The 22145-nt window shown below is 56.5% G+C and overlaps 2 protein-coding genes and 1 non-coding gene across 5 annotated transcripts; 2 read left to right on the top strand and 1 right to left on the bottom strand.

Annotated features, from left to right (window-relative positions):
• Positions 1-1362: 1362 nt before the first annotated feature.
• Positions 1363-13728, top strand: SLC29A2 (solute carrier family 29 member 2). Of its 3 annotated transcripts, XM_039546078.1 has the most exons (14): positions 1440-1518; positions 2499-2714; positions 5749-5857; positions 6977-7058; positions 7385-7557; positions 8173-8312; positions 8793-8927; positions 9147-9244; positions 9617-9701; positions 10048-10268; positions 10545-10650; positions 10808-10893; positions 11145-11344; positions 11730-13728. In XM_039546078.1, the coding sequence occupies exons 3-14, from the start codon at positions 5829-5831 to the stop codon at positions 11839-11841; spliced, it is 1467 nt and encodes a 488-aa protein (XP_039402012.1). In that variant the 5' UTR covers positions 1440-1518; positions 2499-2714; positions 5749-5828; the 3' UTR covers positions 11842-13728. The 3 variants fall into 3 exon arrangements, with proteins under 3 accessions (XP_039402011.1, XP_039402012.1, XP_039402013.1); XM_039546077.1 differs by lacking the exon at positions 2499-2714 and having other exon boundaries at positions 1363-1518; XM_039546079.1 differs by lacking the exon at positions 1440-1518 and having other exon boundaries at positions 2442-2714.
• Positions 13729-18397: 4669 nt separating this feature from the next.
• TRNAS-GCU lies at positions 18398-18479 on the bottom strand. The gene has a single exon. It is a non-coding gene; the product is annotated as a tRNA-Ser (tRNA).
• A 367-nt stretch (positions 18480-18846) lies between these two features.
• B4GAT1 (beta-1,4-glucuronyltransferase 1) lies at positions 18847-22139 on the top strand. The gene is made up of 2 exons (XM_039482301.1): positions 18847-20055; positions 20921-22139. The coding sequence occupies exons 1-2, from the start codon at positions 18973-18975 to the stop codon at positions 21110-21112; spliced, it is 1275 nt and encodes a 424-aa protein (XP_039338235.1). The 5' UTR covers positions 18847-18972; the 3' UTR covers positions 21113-22139.
• Positions 22140-22145: the final 6 nt, after the last annotated feature.

Here is a 22145-nt window from a genome sequence, read left to right as displayed (position 1 = left end):
TTTAGTACAGAAACTCCCCAACATAATGACCTCCCAAGATAGCAACAATGTGAGATAACAACCTTGGCAAATAATGCATTTTAAAAATCTTGGCCTACTGGGAAACATATTTATATAAGTTTCCATTCCCAGTCACAAATCTAGCATTCTGGAGCAAAGTGACTAAAATATAGTCCAACAAACATTTATTTAACATGCCCCTCACTTTTCCCTCCACCGCACTCCACTCACCGGTGTTGTCCTTGGTCAGTGGAGACTCAGAGTTCAGAGGTGCTCTAACGTGAGTACACCTTCCAGGTGGGGAACAAAAAGGCACAGTTCGCTCTGGCCACGGCTGTTCGTTGTGCCACTGTTCACTCCACCGCTCTGTTGCCAATGGCCCTGCACAGTCACCTTCCGCTGTCACCTACCACTGTGATCTCTGCAAGTTGGTCTCTTGAGGTTCCACCAGCTCTCAGTGACTTCAGCTGAGCTCTCAGTGCGGGAACCTCTAGTGCAGTCTGGGCTGTCTCTCACACAAAAACACTGTCCCCACAGGAACACTGTCCCCACAACAGGACTAAGCACTTAGACCTGATTGTCAGTGATTTCAGCTACAGTGGTCACTTAACAGAACAAAAGACTATCTATGGAGCCTAATCAGCTCTGTCTTTAAACAGTGGAGAGGGACAGGTCCCCGCCGTCTGATGCCTTCAAATCATCACAGGCTAAGTACAGTTCTACTGTCCTTTACTCATATAATAAGAACAACATTTCATCCCCCCTTCCTCACACATTCAAGTGGTTTGTAACCCAACCCCAGCCAAAATCTATCACTTGGACAACACAGCTCTGTTTGCTGGATACCTAGGTAGATTAGGTGTGAATGTAAATATAATCTGGCCCTGAAGCCTTAGTCCCCAGCTCATCACTAGAGAACTCATTTAGACTTTGCTTACAAATTATCATTTGAAATTATTAGGTTGGCCAACATCACCGAAATGAATGCACTGACATCATGAAAAACAGCTGTATAAGGAAGCAAGGAAGCTAGTCTATGTTCATACTTTTCAAATCTATTATACTTTTTCAGATACACATCTTTTATCATACACTGTATAACTTTTTTAAGTGTGTATTAATGTTTCAGTTTAAATTCAGATTTCCAAACAGTCACTACATTGGTATGTAACTAGCTCACAAAACTGGGGGGGGGGGGTGTAGGGAAATCACTGCGGGCTGGGTCCGATTTACCCGGGGTGGGGGGCGGTGTTTCCGCGCGCAGCGTGACCCTTTGGGACGCGCCTTGGTGGGGCCGGGCGATCCGCGGGGAGCGGGACTCGCCCAGGCTGACCCTGCCGCGCCGCCCGGGGGGGTGTCAGTGGCGGCCCCGGCGGGCGGGAAGGGCCGCGGGGGTCCGTCCCCTTCTCTGGGGGGCCCCGGGGGCGGGGCGAGGCGGCCCCGGCGGATGGATGAGCTGCTGGGCTGTTCCCGGCGCAGACCCGCCGCCGCCGCATGGAGACCGGGCCGCGCTAGCAGGTGAAACCGCATCGGCCTTGCCGGGCCCTGGCGCCTCAGCCCGCTGATCGCTTCCCTCTCCCACCCCCGGGGCGTCCCGCTCCCCGGCCGGCCGGCCTCGGGGGCCGCTGGCGGGGCCGGTGCGAAGGGAACAAACCGGTGCCGACCCGCTCCCCGCCCGCTACAATGTCGCTGCCTCCTGCAATGTAGCGATTTGTTTCCACGTGTGGTTGCACTGGGCAGCGCTGCGGGCAGCCGGAGAACACATTCCCCGCGTGACCTTGGGGGCTTTGTAAGGGGGCAGGACCCCCCCCTTTGCCCTTGAGGGGGTGCAGAAGCATTTGAGCCGGAGACAGGGTAATGGCTGTGCTGGGGGTCACTGGACTGGGCGTAGGGGGGGTCTGCAGTTGGAGGGTCACGTTCGGGGGTCTCTGCAGCGGGGGATGGCTGGATTGTGGTGGAGGTTCGGGTCCCCTCCTATGGAGAGGTTTGGGGGGGCAATGAGGGGTGTCGTAGCATGTACATGAAGATGGGAGTGTTGGGGTGTGGCATGATGGTATAGGGCAGGGGTCAGCAACCTCTCAGAAGCGCTGTGCAGAGTCTTCATTCAGTCACTCTAATTTAAGGTTTCGCGTGCCAGTCATACATTTTAACGTTTTTAGAAGGTCTCTTTCTATAAGTCTATAATATATAACTAAACTATTGTTGTATGTAAAGTAAATAAGGTTTTTAAAAAGTTTAAGAAGCTTCATTTAAAATTAAATTAAAATGCAGAGCCCCCCGGACCGGTGGCCAGGACCTGGGCAGTGTGAGTGCCACTGAAAATCAGCTCGTGTGCCGCCTTCAGCACAAGTGCCATAGGTTGCCTACCCCTGGTATAGGGGCATGACTTGGGAGAATGTGAGGGGGGTGAAGTTCTGGTATTTTTCTTCTTCCTGGAGAGAAACTGCAGAAAATGCTACTTAAATTTAATTTCAATCAATGTCCTTGTTCAAAAACAGGGCATCATGTGAGTGCTAGATGCACTTCTGTACCAGGACAGCTGCGTCCACACAAGAGGCACATCACTTTAACAAGACCCGCAGCATCAAAGCAATACAAACCCTATGAGTGAAAGCATCCAGCCCTCTTGTGTGGCTGCATTATGTTACAGGATTTAATTCCATGACCGCATGCTATTTATTTTCCCATAGGACCCTGCTTCATTCAGTGCTCAGGTGAGCTCTGGCCGTTCGAACAAGCAGCTCTTCAATATTTTGTTTCCTCCTCATTGTTCAGTGGGTGCCCAGGCCTTCTTCCTGGGTACACCACCGAGCCCCTGCCCTGAATACAGAATTACTGATTTCCTCCTGGGCCTTTCTAGAGTGCTCAGCACTAGAGTACCTGAGAGCTTTGCAAATATCAATGAATTTATCTTCTCAACACTTCTATAAGCGAGAGGCGGGTATTACCCCTATGTAACAGGTGAGCACTGAGAGCTTAAGGTCAAGTATATCCACTAGTTTTGGGTACCCAGTCTGAGTCAGCTACAATCTGTTTCTTCAGTATCATTAGCATTACATAGCACAACATATATTCAAAGCCCAGCTCCCACTGATTTCAATTGCAGTGGTGAGTGCTCTACAGATCAGACCCCAGGCTCTCAAGCCAGATACCCAGAGAACGAGGAACACACCATTAGTGACCGCTAACGTCTGGATGAAGTGACTTGCCCAGCGGCACACAGGAACTCGGTGGCAGAGGCAGGGGTAGATTCCAGTGCTCCACAGCAGCATTCACCTACTTGAATCTTGAGCCCCACCTTCCTCTGCTTGCAGCCTCCTGCACTGCTCACCTGCCAACCGCTACAACAAAGGAGACAGGGTCCCACAAACAACAGCCTCCTTTACTGCACACCTCTAATTCATCCCCAGAGCAGGACCGGCCTGTGCGCTCAATGAGGCAGGGGCTTGAGTGGAAAAACAGACTGTGATTAAAGACTCTATCAGATGCAATACACACAAGGGGCTGAATTGAGGCTGCACAGGCAACCTTAATTCTGGCACTTCCTAACATCTGAGTGCTTGACTTTCCAGCCCTGCTAATGTTCTTTTCACATAGTTTTGTTGTATGCAATTTGCTAGGTTTTTGCAAATTTTATCATGTGGCATCCTATTGACACCCACATGGGTCATCAGCAGGGTGTCTCTGCCACTTGAGCTCATTGAGTAATCGATAGCTGTTCTCTTCTATGTGGCCCAGGGGGGTGGGATACTTTGCTAGTGTGTTTTACAGCTGTCAGCAGACCCTGGACTCGCAGGTTCTATTCCAAGCTCTAGTGAGGAGTGTGGTCTAGGCTCTTACCCCTTTTCCCCAAGCTTGGCCCCTTCTGTCCCCTTCCCTTCAACCTGTCCCACTCCCATTCGCCTCACCTAGTCAGTCCCAATCTCCACTCCGCAGACCTCTGATCCCAATCTCCAGCTCCTTGTCACAATCTACTCCTTTCCCTCCCCCTGATCTGGATCTTGTCCCCTCTGTATTTGAACTGGGTGATTTACTCCTCTGTTCTGCCCGGGTGCCGGTAAGGGGCTCATTGACAGCACAAGAGAGAGAGGCTCTCAGGTCCATGCTTGGCTCAGGGCAGCCCTTCTAGGAAAAGGTCTGGTTTTGCCCCAGAGACCTGAGCTGGAGGGAGAATACTCAAGCCCTCTGTGAGGATGGAGCATGCCCAGTGAGGATGGATTCTTAGAAATGTTAATTAAGCTCTAAGGAGTCTCTACTGAGCACATGTGAACTGCAAGATTTTCAAATTTGGGTGGATGGATTTTCATGGGGATTGTAAAAGGCACAGCCCTGGCACACAGCCCACACTGCCAGAGTCCCTGCTGCAAAGCATGGGGGTGCTAGAGCCAAAGTAAAGGTCTCCAGGAAATCTATATATAATTCACATGGGCAAAACTATGCATTGTTCCCTAACCTCGTTCTTGGAGATGGCGGAACTGTTTTGCCTGAAATTTTCCAAAAAAATGTGGCCTGATGCCCCCCACATGTGAAATTTCAGCCTGTCTGGTTAAAGTCTAGCAAAGTTTTAAGCACGTAACAATAGCGTCCTATAATGGGAAGTGTCAGGCACCCAACCCTCCCTACGGAATTCTCCAATTCGGTCTGATGTCTCTAATTTGACCATTGGCTGAGCAGTCCCGAAGAGATTTTGGTAAATTTGAAAGTGCAGAGGAGTCTCCTGTTAAAGCCCTCAGTTTAGATGGTGCAAGCTGGAGTGATATTTTGTTTTAGCTGGTCAGAGGGAAACCCAGGGCACCCCCAACCCGCTGACAGCCGCGAAAGCTGCTTGTAGCCTCATCCCCACCACTACCACCCCAGACACAACCTGGGACATTTCTTTTGTGCTTGAGATACCTCAAGCAAAGGCAGGGCCCTCAGGCTAGGGAAGGGGCTTGTGGCTGTTTGCCAGTGGAGTGCTTTGCCGATTCCCAGTAGGTAATGGGAGCTCTATATAGAATAAAGCCTGGGCCGGGTCCGCTGCCAGTGCCGGGAGGCACTCAGTCACTCTCCCCTCGCCATTGACTCACAGTATGCTCACCCCACTGAGCAGTGGAGTATCTCACAAGCAGGCCTGGTGCTGCATTGGACTCTCTCCCCTCAGTCACTGCTGGCCCAATGCCCCTGTTTGGTTCTAGGGGGCACTGTACTGCAGAGAGCAGGGCAGGGTCTCAGTAGGGGGTATTCTCCCCTAGGTGTCAGTGCTGGGGGTGCTGTACCACAGGGAGTGCATGGGGGCTGATAGGGGGTGTTCTCCCAACACAGTCTGTGCTGATCTCGATGCCACAGTGCAGAGCTGGGGAGTGCTGTGCTGCAGGTTGCTCAGTAGGGGGCACTCAGGAGCCAGAACTCCTGGGTGTTATTCCCGGCTTGTGAGGTCTAGTGAGTTAGGGACAGGGGCCTGGGTTCTGGCCCAGCCCTGGGAGGGGACAGGGGCTGGGATGGGAGCCCATACTCCTGGGGTCTATCCTGGCTTTGGGAGGGAATGTGGGCACCCAAGGGCTGTGTTTTCTGTTCCTGGGGTTACCTGGCCTCTGTCTTCACCTGCCTTCCATAGCGGAGCTGGGAGCCTCCCTGCAAGGCCCCTGTATGAGCAGGTTTCTCCTTAAGCCCATCCCTGTTCCATGGGTTGTGTTTTTCCATCCCCCAGGGCTCCTTCCTGGGTTGAGAGCTGCTCCCTCCCTGTTAATAAGAGTGTTTGTTTTGTTCTAGGTGCTTCAGGGAACCAGCCAGGGCTGTCCACTGCCCTCTCCCTCCCCACAAGGCCCGGAGACATCCCCCCCAGCACCCAGATGGCTCGACAGGACATACCCAAGGACCAGTGAGTGGCAGCCCCCCTTTGCCAACAACAGACCCTGGGCACCCTCTATGTGGGGGTGGGGCTCTGCTCTGGGATCACCATCCCCCAGAGGCTGTGTCCTGTGGGGCTTGAGTGGGGGAGGCTGGGAATCAGGACACCTGGGTGGGCTGGGGAGGGAAAGGGGCTGCCCCATGGACACCCTGGGAGTAAAGGAACAGGCTGGGAGATGGGGGGAGGGGGAGGTTCTGCTATGCACCCTGCCCACTCAGTAATCCCTTGGTCAAACCAAGGCACTCACACTTCTTGAGTGGGGCAGGAAGAGGGGTTGAGACCCGGACCATACCTTTCCCCCACCCCATGGGAGCCTAACACCACCACCCTGACCCATCCCTGCAGGCCCCCAGGGTGGGGACCCCCATTAGCTATGCAGTCAGTGCTCCCTGGAGCTAATGAGAAATGACTGCAGAGCAAAGGGAGTGGGATTAATGGTTCGAGCAGACGGGGCTGGGAGCCAGGACTCTGGGTTCTATCCCCAGCTCTGGGAGGGGAGTGGGGTCTGGTGGGTTAGAGCAGAGGGGTGGGGGGGAGGACTGGAAGCCAGCTAGGGGGCTCTGGGTTCTATCCCCAGCTCTGACATGAGGCAGTGTGCGATCCCCACCCCATCCCACTCTGGGTGCAGCTTGGGGGAGGAGTGGGTGGAGAATTGCAGCTCTCCAAGTTGGGAAAGAGATTTACCTGTCCAGGTGTCAGGGGCAGGGGCAGGTGGGGAGGGTGCCGGAGAATGGGGGAGGGGCTGGCTCCATGCCAGTCAGGTGGCTGGCAAGTAACCTGCATTAGAGGGGGGTAGGTATATGAGGATTCTAGTCCTTGCACTCCACATAGCTGGGTCCTAAATGGAAACCATTCCCAATCGGGGCCCCATCTGAGGCAAGTTTGCTGGGCCTCAGCCCAGTCCCTAGGGAGGGAGCCCCAGCTGGCTGACTGGGGGCTGAATATGCCCCCAAGACTGAGCCCCTCTGTGCCCACAGAAGGGAAATGCCCTAGATGCCAGTCCCCACCCCCAGCCTGGGGTGGGGTCAGAGCCAGTGCCCCCTAGAGCAGGAAGGCCTTGTTCCCATCATGATGGTGTCTCTCCCCCAGGTTTCATGCTGTGGGAATCATCTTCTTCATCTTGGGTCTGGGCACCCTCCTGCCCTGGAACTTCTTCATCACGGCCATCCCGGTACCGACCCTGAGTGCCACGGGGCTCTGGGGGCAGGCAAGGGAAGGTGGAGTGCTGGGGGAAGGGCTTAGGGGGCTGGGGTAGGCAAGGGGCAGGTACGGTGCTGAGGGCAGGAGGAGGGGAAGTGGGGTGCTGGGCTAAGGGAGGGGGAGCACGGGGGGGCCATGGGGTTCATAGTTCTGCAGCAGCACCCAGGACAGGGGTGCAGCCCTGCATGTGGGGGTCTTGCCAGGGCCCAGGGGAGGGTGGCTCAGTGGGGGAGGTGCCCCTGGGGGTGTATGGGCAGCAGGGCTCCAGCCCCATCTCACCTCATCTCTCCCGCACAGTATTTCCAGGCCCGGCTCATTGTGGGGACCAGCTCGACCGTGGGCCTGGCGGGGAACAGCTCTGGGACACAGCAGGACCCAGCCCATGATTTCAACTTCAACAACTGGCTGACGCTGCTCTCACAGCTCCCGCTGCTGCTCTTCACCCTGCTCAACTCCTTCCTCTACCAATGGTGAGAAACCTCGGTCCTGCCAGTGCCTCTCAGTCCTGTCCTCAGCCCTGCCATCCCAGCCCAGGGCTCCCACCTATGCTGGGGCCTCCCGGTCCTGACTCCAGCCCTGCGATCCCAGCCCGCCCCGCCCCCCAACTCTGCCAGTGCCTCTCAGTCCTGACCCCAGACCAGGGCCCCCCCCCACCAACCCTCCAGCTCTGCCAGTGCCTCTCAGTCCTGACCTCAGCCCTGCCATCCCAGCCCAGGGCTCCCAGCTCTGCCGGGGCCTCTCGGTCCTGACCCACAGCCACGCCACCTGCAATCCCAGCCTGGGACTCCCCCACTCACCCCCAGCTCTGACCCGCAGCCCCCTGCAGTTCCAGGGACTTCTAATCCTGACAACCTAAGCACCGGGGTGGGTGAGGTCCCTTTATAAACAGTGCCAGTGCCCCACCCCCACCGCAGAGTCTAGCAGAGAAGCCAGAGGGTCCCTCTCCCCCCCGCACACCCCTGTGGTCCCATTGAGCTGACCCCCCTGCAGTCGGGGCTGATGGGCACCAGCGGCCCAACACTGAGTCAGCCCCGGAGTGATGGGTGAGACCCTCGGGCTCTGACCTGCTCCCCCTCCCCCTGCAGCATCCCAGACAAGGTGCGGGTCCTCGGCAGCATGAGTGGCATCCTCCTCCTCTTCATCCTCACGGCCGTGCTGGTCAGGGTGGAAATGCCCCCCCACAGCTTCTTCTCCATCACCATAAGCTCGGTGTGGTTCATTAACTGTGAGTGGGGCCAGGTCATGGGACACTGGGGCTTTCCCCTCTCGGGGGCCCCAAGGCCGAGGGGCTCGCTGGCTGGCTTGGGAGGGTGGGGAGTGGGTCTGCAAAGATTCCCCTTCCATTGTGCCCCCATGGGGCCAAACACAGTGACTCTCAGTCCACTGAATGCAGGGGGATCGGAGCCAGAAGGGGGCTGGAGTGTCCGAGATGGGGTCGTGCACCCACGTGGGAGGCGCGACTGATGACGGTGTGGAGGAGGGGGCAGTGAGGACATGGTGTATTTTTTTTGTGGGGGAGGGAAGCTATGGGTTAACTCCCAGGGGACTGGTGGGGAGGGGGCTGCTGGGCCTGACGCCTCCATGGCAGCTGCTCTGATTTTCCTGGCCAGGCCGCTGTGCTGGGCTCAGCATCCCCTCCTCCTCCCATGGCCCTAGGGGGCCCTGGGCGGTGGGGGCAGTTCTGACCCCCTGTGTCTCTACCCAGCATTCTGCGCCGTCTTGCAAGGCAGCCTGTTCGGGCAGCTGGGCACCCTGCCCCAGGGCTACAGCACTCTCTTCCTGAGCGGCCAGGGCATGGCCGGGACCTTTGCCGCCAGTGCCATGCTGCTCTCCATGGCTAGTGAGTATGACGGGGACCCGCCTCGCCACCCACAGCCCCTCTTCTGCTTCCCCCACTGAGCCCCACCCCTAGCACTGACTGTGAGGGGAGAGCGCCCCCTACTGAGTCCCCTCCTCCCTGCAGCACAGCGCCCCCTAGTGCTGCAATGGGACATTGGGGTCGGCGCCCGGTCGTGCTATCCGCGCGCTGTTGCTCCACGTGCTGTGCTGGCTGTTTCAGGTGGTGCGGATGCGCAGACGTCTGCCCTGAGCTACTTCATCACCCCCTGTGTCGGGACCCTGATCTCCATTGTCTGCTATCTGGTGCTGCCCCGTATGGTGAGATGCTGCACCGCCAGGATGGGGAATGGGGCATAGGGACTTCCCCTCTAGGGGGCGCTGGCTCCAAGCCGACTGGGGATGCAAGCAGTGTGTGTGTGGGGGGGTCTTTGGCAGGCCCCAGAGGTTTGGGGGCCTATAAAAGCAGTGTCCCAGGAGTGTCCCCAGCTAGCGGGTTGACTGGACCCATGTGGGGGAGATTAGGGCTGGGGGGGGGGGCTGGGTGATAGGGCTGTTTGCGGGGGGTCAGTGTGTAGCAGCCAGGGGGGTTGTGTATTAGCAATGGGGGGATTGAAGGGACATGGGTGTGATGCCCTGGGTCAGATGTGTGCCCCTTCCACAGACCCCCTCCTGCCCTGTCGCCCCCTGCAGGCCTTCTTCCATCACTACCTGGAGCGGAGTTGGCAGCGTGACCCACGCAATGAGCTGGAGACCAAGGCTGAGCTGCTGGGCCCCGGTACACAAGGTCCTAGGGAGTTGTGGGGCCCTTTTCTGCAGGGGGACACCTCGCTGCCCCCAGCATAGGAGAGGGCTCATTGGTGGGCAGGGTGGGAGTGGGCAGGTGAGGCCACTCACGCCCATGTGCTGTGCTCACCCATCTTGCCCTGGCTCCTCATGTGCCCATGTGCTAGGCTGAGACCGTGCATGCAGACCCTGTTGCACACCGTGTGAGGTGTCACACCCCCTGGTACACCCATGCGCCCTCACACTGCCGTGGGTGGCCTCCAAACCACTGGCTATGCCCAGGCTGGCTGAAGACCTCTGGGATCTCTGATCACTGCCTCCCTTCCCTGTGTCCCCAGAGGAACAGAGTGGGGACCAGTCGGAGAGGCCTGGGGAGGAGCCACAGGGCCCGGAGAAGCCAATGCTGGGAATGGCCAACGGGACACTCAGGACATTGGAGGAGATCAGTGTGGAGAGCTCCGGGAAGGGAGCCTTCGCCCTGCACAATGGGACAGCCACCAGTGCCCAAAATGGGGGGCCGGGACCAGAGAGACCTTCAGTGTTCAGTGTGCTCCGAAAGGTAAAAGGGGTGGGGGGAAGAGTCCCTGTGGTACTCTATAAACAGCCCCAGTGCCCCACCCCAGAGGTGGCTGCATCTCAGTGCCAGGCGAGGGATCCCTGGTAAACAGCCCCCACACCACCACCACAGAGGTGGCTGCATCTCAGCGCCAGGTGAGGGGTCCCTGGGTACAGCCCCTGCCTTACCCCCTGGAGGCAGCTGTGTCTCAGTGAGGGGTTCTGGAGCTGTTGGGGGTGCGGGCCAGCTGGCTCTGACTGTCTTCCCACCCCCCCACAGATCTGGCTGCTGGCACTCTGCATAGTCATGGTTTTCACTGTCACCCTATCCGTGTTCCCTGCCATCACTGCCACCGTCACCAGCACCTCGGAGAGCAAGCAATGGAGTGAGTATAGGGAGTGGGGTCTCGTGGTTAGAACATGGGGGGGCTGGGAGCTCTGGGTGGTGCTGTAATTGCTGAGCCCCGAGCTGGGTTGGAGCAGGCGCCCCCTAGAGGTGAAAGCCTCATGTCCTGTTCCCCCAACTCTTCCCCTCCCCCGTAGGTGAGTTCTTCACCCCTGTTTGCTGCTTCCTGTTGTTCAACATGATGGACTGGCTGGGCCGCAGCATCACCTCATGCTGCCTCTGGGTGAGTGGGGGGACACCCAGCCCCTGGCCAAGCTCTGCACTCATTGGCAGGGATGGGGGAGGGGGGAATCAGCAGCCTCCATGGGCGGTGAACCCCTGGGGCAAAGGGAAGGCTTTATGGAGTGGGTGACGTTGGGGGGAATAGATGGGGGGCCCAATCCTGCACTGGTCTGCGTGGGGGATTAGCCCATGATTGCAGGGTTTCCCTCCCACCCCTGACACTCCCCATTCCCTCCCCATGCTGCTCTCCAGCCAGAGAAGAGACTATGGCTACTGCCCCTGCTGGTGGGCCTGCGCTTCCTGTTTGTGCCCCTGCTGATGCTGTGCCAGGCCGAGCCCCGCACCCGCCTGCCTGTGCTCTTCCACCATGACGCCTGGTTCATCCTCTTCATGCTGCCTTTCTCGCTCTCCAATGGCTACTTCGTCTCGCTCACCATGTGCCTCGCCCCCAAGTGAGTGGTGGGCAGGGTCGGGGCTCAGTAGGGGGCGCTCTCCCAGCGCAGCCATGCTGACCCCAGTGCCCCACGGTGCTGCTAGGGGGCGCTCTGCTGCACTGCTGGGAGCAGGGTGGGAGGTCTCTAGAGGGTGCTCTCCCAGTGCCCCAGGGTGCTTCTAGGGGGTGCTGTGCTGCAGTGCAGGGGGAGGCCTGTAGGGGGCGCTCTCCCAGTGCGCTCACAGTGGCATCTCAGCACCAGGAGAGGGAGCCTGATGTAAACAGCTCTCACAGCCCATCCGAGAAGTGGCTGCATCTCAGTGCTGGTTTCTCTGCATGTTGGGGAGTGGTGTGTGTGGTTCTCAGCTGTGTCCTCCCCGCCACTCTCCTCTCTCGCCCCATAGGCAGGTGCTGCCGCAGGAGAGCGAGCTGGCCGGAGCCATCATGACCTTCTTCTTGGCACTAGGGCTGTCGTGTGGGGCTGGGCTCTCCTTCCTCCTCAAGGCCCTGCTGTGAGCCCCCCTCAGATCCGTCCCTTCATCTTCCAGCAGCTCGTCTGAGTGCACCATCAAACTGGGGGGCTTAGAATGGGAGGGATGGGGGGACTTTGCATAGGAGGGGGGGGCTGGTACCTCCTGACTTCCTCCTTTCTTTCCATAGGCATCATCTCAGCCTGGTGGGTGTAAAGATAAGTGTCCCACCCCAGTCTTCTGTTGCAAGGGGTTGCCATCAGGGGTTGCCCCCCCCCAGCCCCATTCTGCTCCCCACCACTGTTCTATATGAATTCCAGCAAAGGGAATGTCTATAGACTGGTGTGGCGGAGGAGGAAAGGGTTAATGTAAAGAGCTATCTGGGGTTTTAATGTATTTATTTGTGGGGCTCCTGGGCTGATTTTGGCTGGCTCCTGAGCCCAGGTGCGGGGCTGAGCCCCATGCGGCGTCATGGGCTACACAAAGGACACCACCGCATACCACTTTGCCCAGGACTCCTGGGTTCTGTCTCAGACTCCTGCCCCTTCGCCCTGGGGTTGAGGAAGGGGAGGACCCCAAGGGTTGCTGGGGCTTTGCCTCTGCTGCAGAAACGCACATCCAAGCCAGACTGCTGGCTGGGCTCTAAAGGGTTAAATATCCCCTCTCTCCTGACCCCCATACGGGTCCTAGCTCCTGGATGGTGGCTACTGCCCTTCAGAAGGAATATTGCCTAATGAGTAGGACAGGAGATGGGAGCAAGGACACCTGGGTTCTGTCCACAGCTCTGGGAGGCGCGTGCTGGCCACTTGATTGTAAACGCTTTGGGGCAAGGGCTTGTCTGTGCTCTGAAGTGCCTACTGTGCACTAGGTTAGTGGTTCCTAAACTTCCCTTTCACACAGCAAGCTTCTGAGTGCGACCCTCGCCCCCTTATACATTAAAAACACTTTATGTATTTAACACCATTATAAATGCTGGAGGTTTGGGGGTGGAGGCTGAGCGCTCGCGACCCCCCCCCCCCATGTAATAACCTCACGACGACCCCCAGTTTGAGAAAAAAACCCTGCCTTAGGTGCTAGATAAATAATAGTAGTTAGAGTAGGTGTGGCTGAGAACCAGGACTCCTGGGTTCTACTCGTGGCTCGGGGAGGGGCTGAGAGCCGATCACTTTAGGGGAAACTGACGCACATTCTGTCCCTTAGTGGAAGGTGCTGAAGGACAATAATCTCATGGACTGGATAAGGGGCTTCCCTCCTCAACCCCTGCTGGCCCCAGTTCTTGAGCCTGCCAGCCAGGTCTCCATTAGCACCCCCAGGGCTGGCACATCTCCTCCCGGCAGTGCCCTGAGAAGGGAAAGAAACCTCTTTTGTTATTAACTCTCTAGTGTGTCAAGGGTTCATTTCTCCACTGGAACCTCTGCCCCTTTGTGTCTCCCCCAGATTCTTCTCTCCACCTTTAGGACCTTATGGTGGTTAGATCCACCAGCCAAAGGAGCGATTCCTCTAGCAGCCATGGCCCAGCCGCTAGTAGGCGGCTTTGTGCTACTGGAAGAGCTCAAGGGCAGCTCGTGGGCAGGTCTGGCGACTCAGCAGCCCTGGCTTTGGTTTCCTGTTGTGCCCCGGATTCCCTGTGTGACCTTGAGCACGTCCCTTAGCCTCTCTGTGCCTCAATTTCCCCATCTGTAGAATGGAGACATTAGCACTGCCCTGGCCTCCCCAGTGCATGAGGACATATTCAGTTCATGTTGCGAAGCGCCCAGATATCATGGTGGCAGGTGCTATAGAAATCCCTGTCGGAGAGAGAAGGACATGGTGGCGTTTTTCCCCTTTGGCTTTATTGTGTGCATGGGGCTGGGGGGGCTGTTTTATTGTATTTCATTGCCTGCTTTTGGCTCTTTTTAATAAGTTTGATTTTTATTTTTTCAATAAAAGTGCTGTGAGGTTTTTTTTACAAGGATTCGTCTTGGCCTCTTTGTGTTAACTCCCCATTTGCTGCTGAGAGCAATTGTGGGGTGGCTGGGAAACCAAGGCTAAGCGGGCAGTATTCTGTAGTGCACAGCCCCCATCCCATAGTGACGTGGGGCTGGGTGTGGAAATGTGCCATCCTGTGCAGCAGCTTTGCTGGGAAGTGAAATGGAATTTGAGCTGCTGGTTTTGCCTAAGCTACTGCAGGGAGCAGATGGGGGTGTGTGTCATTATATTGTATGTGTAAAAATCTCCCCCTTCTCCCAGCACCACTGCTGCCCCCACTCCCTACGCTGGGGAGGAGCAGCTGTCCGGCCCATGCAGATCCAGGGCTGTTCCATGTGAGTTATTTACATTATACACTCCCGCCATCGAGTGGAGGGGTTAGCTAGGCCCCAGAGAGGGCCGGCTTTAGGAAGTGCGGGGCCCAGTTCGAACAGTTTCGACGGGGCCCCGGCAGGGATGATTAAAAAAAACAACACACACATAAAAAAACCATGTGGGGCTTGTACTCACCGGGCGGCGCTCCTAGTCTTCAGCGGCGGGTCCTTCACTCGCTCCGGGTGAAGGGCGGCACTGAAGGACCCGACGCTGAAGTGCCGCCGAAGACTCGGAGTGCCGCCGGGTGAGTAAAAATTAAAAAGGAGCCTCTAGCCAGGGGAGGGATTCTCGGCCACTTGCCCCCACCCACCCCCGGCGGCCCTTTTAGGTGTGGGGCCCGATTTAGGGGAATTGGCCTAAAGCCGGCCCTGCCCCTAGAGTAATCCCTCCTTCCAAGGAGCAGTTCTGGCTCTAGTCAGCTCCAATCAGAGACCTCCGCCCAGCTACCCACATGGCTCCATAGAACCACAGCCCTGACACTGACTAATCAAATCTCATACTTCTGGGCTTCAGCTGGTCCCCTGCAGGTATTGGGAAGGGAATTTTTCCCCCGATGCATAATTAGCGCGCACACACACACACACACACACACACACACACACACACACACACACACACACACACACACACACACACACACACACACACACACACACACACACACACACACACACACACACACACACACACACACATCCCCAGCATCAGAGATCAGCCACAATTGCAGACAGGATGATTGACAGGCTCTGCCAGTGCTTGAAGATGGTTTGGAGAATCACTTGTATAGATGCCGGGCTGGTGTCTTGGGCCTGGTTTGCGCTAAGGGCTGGTTTCCACTAGAAAATTAGATGGACCCAGCTACATCACCCAGGGGTGTGAAAAATCATTAGAGAGAGACACTTAAAAAGCTCCATCTATTCATCTTACCAAAAAGGAGAGGTGACTGGATTACAGTCTGTAAGTACCTTTCTGGGGACGGAAGGCCAAGTACTAACCGGGATGTTAGATGGGGTGGGATCTGAGTTACTACAGAGAATTCTTTCCTGGGTGCTGGCTGGTGAGTCTTGCCCACATGCTCAGGGTTTAACTGATCGCCATATTTGGGGTCGGGAAGAAATTTTCCTCCAGGGCAGATTGGCAGAGGCCCTGGAGATTTTTCGCCTTCCTCTGCAGCATGGGGCACGGGTCACTTGCTGGAGGATTCTCTGCAGCTTGAGGTCTTCAAACCACAATTTGAGGACTTCAATAGCTCAGACATAGGTTAGGGGTTTGTTACAGGAGTGGGTGGGTGAGATTCTGTGGCCTGCGCTGTGCAGGAGGTCAGACTAGATGATCACAATGGTCCCTTCTGACCTTAAGGTCTATGAGTCTAACGGCGCTCTGGGGGCCATGTTATAAAAAAGCTGTTGAAAAATTGGAGAGGTTGCAGAAAAGAGCAACACAAGTGAATGGAAAAAATGCTGTAGCGAGAGACGTAAGGAGCTCAATCCATTTAGCTTCTCAAAGAGAAGATCAAGAGGTGGCTTGATCTAGGTGTCTCAGTACCATCATGAGGAGAAGACACCTAATACTGATGGGCTCTTTAAGCTAGTGGAGAAAGGCAGAACAAGAACCAAGGGGTGACAGCTGAAGCCAGATGTGTTCCAAGGAGAAATAAGGCACCAGTTTTTAACTGAATGAGTGGCACAAATTGCCAAGGGAAGTAGTGGATTCTCCATCTCTTGGAGTCTTCAAATCCAGACTGACTGCATTTGGGGAAGATACTGTAGCTAAACCCAAGTGACCAGGCTCAGGGCAGAGGTACTGTCATAGGTTTATTCCCCACTTTGAACTTTAGCATCCAAAAGATGGGGACCTGCATGGATCCTTCTAAGCTTAAATCCTAGCTTAGATCTGGTTCTTGCTGCCACCAGCCAGGTTTCAGTGTCTGGCACACTCTCTGTTCCCCCAAAACTTTCCCTGGGAACACAGATCCAAACTCCTTGGATCTTAACACAAAGGGAAATAAACCATTCCCCCCACCTTCTTCCCCCTCCCCTAGTCGTTGGGAGAGATTACCTTGATTCAACTCCTTGAATCTAAACAAAGAGGGATTCACCTCCCCCACCCCAACCTGTCCCTGGTGAGTCAAACTAATCCCCTGAGGTTTCAAACAAGGGAAAAATCAAACAGGTTCTTAAAAAGAGAAGCTTTTAATTAAAGAAAAAAAAAGAAAAGGTAAAATTTAGCTCTGTAAAATCCGGATGGAAGTTTACAGGGTATACAGCTTATAAAAACTAGAGAGAGCTAGCATCAGTACAAATACAGCAACCAAAAATAAAATATTTCTCCAGCAAAACACACATTTGCAAATACAGAAAATTAGAAGACTAATCTGCCTTTCTAATACTATACTGAATAGAAGAGAATACTTCAGGAAGCTTGGAGAGCCTGGATATACGTCTGGCCCCTCTTAGATCCAAAGAGAGAACAGCCCCCAAAACAAAGAACACAAACAAAGACTTCCCTCCACAGAGATTTGAAATTATCTTGTCCCTTGATTGGTCCTCTGGTCAGGTGTCCGTCAGGTTTACTGAGTTTGTTAACCCTTTACAGGTAAAAGAGACCTTAACCCTTAACTATCTGTTTATGACAGGTACCAGTGACAATCTCTGGCCTGGGCCATACAGCAGGTCAGGCTAGATGATCCGCTGGCCCTTTTGGGCCTTAAACTCTATGAATCTATGAATGAAGCAACAAATATTCACAGGTGGGGCTACCTCAACACCAGCTGTACCCTTGGGCTCCTCTTAGTTCATACCACCCAGGGCCCCTATTCTGTTCAGCCCAATTCGTTGCCAATCTTCTGCTGTTTGCTGGACTCAACCTCCTGCATCAGCTTCCCAGACAATCTGAGTTTCATCCAGCCCACCCTGTTGGGAGAGTGAGTCTGTTGGGTCTCAGCCCTGTTCCTTGCAGCACTGGGGCTCATGCCACCCCCACACCAGCCCCATACCCCTCAACAGACCCCAAGCCCCCACCTTCTTCCCTCAGATGGGGCTCCTGCAGGGAAGAGGGGCTGCTGGTCTGGCTCCTCTCCAGGATCTGTGATGAATTGAGAGGGGACTGGTGGTGGTGGTGATGGGGAATGGTGTAGTTCTGTGATGGCACAGCCTGAAGCAAAGCATCACATAAGAATGGCCATACTGGGTCAGACCAATGGTCCATCTAGCCCAGTATCCTGTCTGCCAACAGTGACCAATGCCAGGTGTTTCAGAGGGAGTCCATGGGAGGGATGTGCCCCCCCCCCAGCATGTGGTATGCAACATAACCACAAACTGTGACATGGAAAATAGATTCCTGACTTCTGTTCCCAGAGCTTGGAGCAGAGTGGGGGCTAGTGGTTAGAGTAGAGGGGCTGAGAGCTAGGACTCACTGGGTTCCAGTCCCTATTCAGCCACTGATTGTTTAGGTGAGTTCCCCTGCAGCAATCTGCCTCAGTTTCCACATCTGTCAAGGGGGAGGACACACTGAGGCCCAATTATGCTTAAATTGCCTCCACTTCAAGGGGACTGAAGCACACAGCTGACATATGTGTGCTGTGCTGTGGCTCAGGGGCTTGGACACTAGTCATTCAGTGCCACATTAACGACAGCCTCAAATCCCAGCTTTCCTATCAAAAACCAACTCCTCTGGCTTTTGGGGGCTCCCTTCCCCAAGGCTGATCTTTTCATCCATGTGATGCAGCCCCCTCTGGAAAACGAGTCCTGAGTGGGGATTTCTACCCTCCCCCCCCCATCAGGAGGCACACCCATCCCATCCAGGGGTGTCCAATTTGGCCCCTCCAGTGAGTGACAGATCCCCTGCCGTCTGCCTGCATCTAAGTGGGGGTTGTTGGCTGCCCGACCTGCCCCCCACGAATAGCTAGCTCACTTTCATATTCCTAAGGCAGTGTATTGGGGAGTCTAATACACTTCCCAGACCACCAATCAATAGATGACCCCCCATTCAATCTACTGTGGGTTATCAGGGTTCCAATGTGTCATTTCGCCCACCCCAAATCCACCCGTTGGGCCCCCTGATACTGACAGGGGATTTTACTGCACACACCCCTCCCCACCAGCGTTAACCCCAGGAGCTGAGAGGAGACTTTATTGCATGAATGGAGGAATTATGAGACTCAAGTTGAACAGTAGGCGCTGTTCACCCACCCCCTCTCTTCCAGAACCAGTCCAGAAAATAATGCACTGCTAACCCTCCTCTTCTTCCCAAAAAGGGACCGACGAGGGTGGGATTCGAACCCACGCGTGCAGAGCACAATGGATTAGCAGTCCATCGCCTTAACCACTCGGCCACCTCGTCTCTCACGTTGGGCTCGTTCTGCCATTCCAGTCATACCCCTGAGTGTGTGTGTGTGCGGGAGGGCAAGAGTGCACAGGATGGGGAGGGTCTGTGTGCGGGGAGGGTTGATTCCCCCTGCGCTGCCTTTTGCACACACCCCCTTGCCCGGACACACCCCCTCCCTGTCCCCCCTTTGCCCCATCCGAGCTGGGCTCCGGATGCAGCCAGGGGCGCGTGAGCCTGTCCCGTGCAATGGTCAGAAAACCACCTCCCGACACCCGCCCTGCGCCCCCCTGTCCCCGGAGGGCGGGGCGCGGTGGCGAGTCGGCCTGCAGTGGCTCCTCCCTGGGGCAGGTGGCGCGCTGCCGCAGCGACGGGCGCCTCCGTTCCCGGCCCCCGGCCGGCTGCATGGAAGGGCTGGGAGCTGCAGCTGCCCGCTGCCTGCGCCGGTCCCCCCCGGCGAGCATGGGCGCAGCGCGCCGGGCCTGAGCGGGGAGCCCCGGCCGCGGCCGGCATGCAGGGCCCCGCCAGATGCTCCTTCTTCAAGGCGCTGCTGTGGGCGCTGGCGCTGGTGGCCCTGCTGCAGCTGCTCTACCTGTCCCTGCTCTCGGGGCTCCACGGCCGCCAGCAGCGCTCCCGCTACTCGGAGCTGTTCGGGGGGCGCCGGGGCGAGGCGCCCGGCCGGCCCAGCGAGCAGCAGAAGGAGCAGCTGAAGCGCGCCCTGGCCAGCGGCGGGCGGCTGGATGCCAGCGGCCAGTACCGGATCTACACGGACATGCTGGGGCCCCCGGAGCGGGCGGGGCGGGCGCCCGACCTGGTGCTCGCCACCCACACCAGCCTGAGCAACCTGCACCAGCTGCAGGAGCTGGTGGGGCGCTGGCAGGGCCCGGTCTCCGTGGCGCTTTTTGCGCCGGGCCCCGCCGAGGTGCGGCTGGCCACGCTGATGCTCTACGCCTTGGGGGCGCTGTGCGGGCCAGTGCGGCAGCTGGTGAGTGCCCACCTGGTGTGCCACTCGGGGGACCTGGCCGCCTTCCCCGAGCTGGAGGACCGGGCGGAGTTTGCCCGGCTCAAGGCCTGTGGGGATGTCTTCGCCAAGCTGGCACGGGCTGGGGCGGGCCGGCGTAACTACGCCCTGGGCGCCAATGCTTCATACCCCAACAACCTGCTGCGCAATGTGGCCCAGGGGGCAGCCACTGGGCACTACACGCTCGTGCTGGACGTGGACATGCTGCCCAGCGAGGGGCTGCGTGAGGCCTTCCTGGCACTGGCTGCAACCTTGGGTGCTGAGGGGCCACCAGGCGTCTTCGTGGTGCCCGCCTTTGAGATCCGGCACACCCGGCGCCTCCCAGGTGCCAAGGCCGAGCTGCTGCAGCTGTATCAGGTGGGGGAAATCCGGCCGTTCTACGAGGAGCTCTGCCCACGCTGCCAGGCCCCCACCAACTACTCACGCTGGCTGAACCTGCCTCCGGGCAGTTCCCTGAATATTGCCTACACCGTGGAGTGGAGGGACCCCTGGGAACCCTTCTACATCAGTGCCAACTCTGTGCCACCGTATGATGAAAGATTCAAGCAGTATGGGTTCAACCGCATCAGCCAGGTACCTACCTCACTGGCATGGGGAGGCATTTGTGCCATGGGAGCCAGCCGCAGATATATGCCCAGCCACCCCAAGAGATGGAGCAGGGTGTGTGACCTGTGGGTGAAACAGGTCTGGGAAGTCTTAGCCAGGTGCTCTGGTGATCACTGGGCACCTCAGGCCATGCTCACTGAGCCTCATAGAGGGCACCCAAACATGGACCCGTGAGACACATGGGCAGGGTGTGAGGAGTGAATATTTCCTTCCCTGCAAGGGGGCTCTGGCCCTGATCCAGGCCTAGCTCAAGAGTACTTGGTGGCTAGTGGGGAGGGGCAGCACCGCGATGTAGGGGACATTGTGCTGCAGGGAGCAGGGTGGGGGATTCAGTAAGAGGTGCTCTCACCCTGCAGTCAGTGCTGTTCCCAATACCCAGGGCTGCACCAGGGGGTGTTGTACACCCTGATGTGGCATCTGTCCAATGAGATGTAAAATGGGCCTTGGCCACTTGTGCTTACTAATGACCATTTGTCCCTTTTCCTACAGCTTCCATCCAATGGAGAATTTCCACTTCCTGTCCTGATCTGTAGTGTTTGGTGAAGCTGTAAAAAATAGCCCCCACATCCCACACTGCATCTGACCACTGAGTGAGGGATCCCTGTATAAAACAGCTCTAGTGCCCCACCCGAGAGGCAGCTGCATAGCCCGTGCACCGCAGAGGTGGTTGCATCTCAGCACTGGATGAGGGATTCCTGTATAAACAGCCCCCACACTCCACTCTAGAGGTGGCTGCTTTTCAGCCCTGAATGTAACAGAGTGTGGGACACTTTGGAGTCTGGTGGGGGTTACCCTGGTCTCTCCTTCACAGCTCTCCTGTCCCCTTTCACAGGCATGTGAGCTCCATGTGGCCGGGTACAGTTTCTCAGTGCTGAACAATGCTTTCCTGGTGCACAAGGGCTTCAAGGTGCCGAGCGAGTTCCATGCACAGAAGGATGCCGAGAATCAGCGCAACAAGGTGCTCTTCCGCCAGTTCAAGCAGGAGCTGAAGCTGAAGTATCCTGGTTCACCGCGCCGGTGCTGATGGTCCTGCCATCTCCGGCACAGCTCCTCAGACCTGCCTTCCCCATGATCCTTCATCTGTAGCTTTGGTGTCATAGTGTTTTGGGGGGGCCCTGCCCAATCTGGGCTTGGAATGCCCCCTCCTTTCCATTGAGTCATTAACCTCCACATTGGACAGAGGTTTATAGTTAGGGGGGAATCTTTCCAGCCACATCACACTGGATCCTTCACCTGCCCCAACCTGTTGCTGGGGTCATGGATTCCTGTATCCCCGTCCCCCAAAATACTTCAGCATTCTCCTCCCCCAGTTTCCTATTGAACAGCAAACCGAGGACCTCCCCCCGGCCTGCTGCCTGTGTGGGCAGAGGACAGCTGTTTCCTCCCTCCGCAGCTCCCTTACGATTCTTTCCTTCCTTGATCAGGGAGAAAGGGGCTGTTCTGGACTCAGCAGCCTCCTCTCCCTTTCTGTAGGTGGTTATGGGGTGGGAGCTAGTATAGGTATTAGAGAAGGGGGGTGGGGAGTCAGGACTTGTGGGATCTTTCCCTTGCTAGGAGAGGAGCGGAGAATCTAATGGTTAAAGAATGAGGACTGAAATTCAGGACTCCTGGGTTCTGTTCCCAGTTTTGTCACTGATTCTATTTGCCCTCCACCAAGTCCCCTCCCCTTTCTGCACCTAATTTTTCCCCTTTGTAAAGTGGGAATTAACGCACTAACCTACCTCCTGAGGGCAGGGGGCATGAGGCTTAATTTATGAAGATGCTCAATGCTGCTTGGATGGGACTGGCAGAGTGCTCTTACCCCACTGTAGGAAATGGCCTGGCATTCAGTCCCCCTGAGTGCAAGCCTTGGGTTAGAACAATAAACACTGTGGAGGCCAGGGGCGTCTCCTCATGGCTGTGTCCTGCTGTGGGTCCTTTCTGTGGTGCTGGGGGCAGTGGCTGGAACTTATCTATCCCGCACAGGGCTTGATATGGCACTGGTGGGTGGTGCTGACTCCTCAGTGTGCCAAAGCAGGGACCCTCCTGCCAATGCACAGCATCCTGCTCAGGATGGG

Source organism: Mauremys reevesii, linkage group 7, assembly GCF_016161935.1.
Source record: "Mauremys reevesii isolate NIE-2019 linkage group 7, ASM1616193v1, whole genome shotgun sequence".
Lineage (NCBI taxonomy): Eukaryota > Metazoa > Chordata > Testudines > Geoemydidae > Mauremys > Mauremys reevesii.
The sequence above is the reverse complement of the archived record's forward strand: the minus strand, read 5'-3'. Positions and strand labels throughout refer to the sequence as shown.

Coding starts and splice junctions, on each gene's coding strand:
- SLC29A2 (XM_039546077.1), top strand. CDS start 1,452: ATGAGCTGCTGGGCTGTTCCCGGCGCAGACCCGCCGCCGCCGCATGGA. Junction 8,313..8,792: donor CTCGGTGTGGTTCATTAACT/GTGAGTGGGGCC, acceptor GTCTCTACCCAG/CATTCTGCGCCGTCTTGCAA. Junction 10,269..10,544: donor TGTTCAGTGTGCTCCGAAAG/GTAAAAGGGGTG, acceptor ACCCCCCCACAG/ATCTGGCTGCTGGCACTCTG.
- B4GAT1 (XM_039482301.1), top strand. CDS start 18,973: ATGCAGGGCCCCGCCAGATGCTCCTTCTTCAAGGCGCTGCTGTGGGCG. Junction 20,056..20,920: donor GGTTCAACCGCATCAGCCAG/GTACCTACCTCA, acceptor CCCCTTTCACAG/GCATGTGAGCTCCATGTGGC.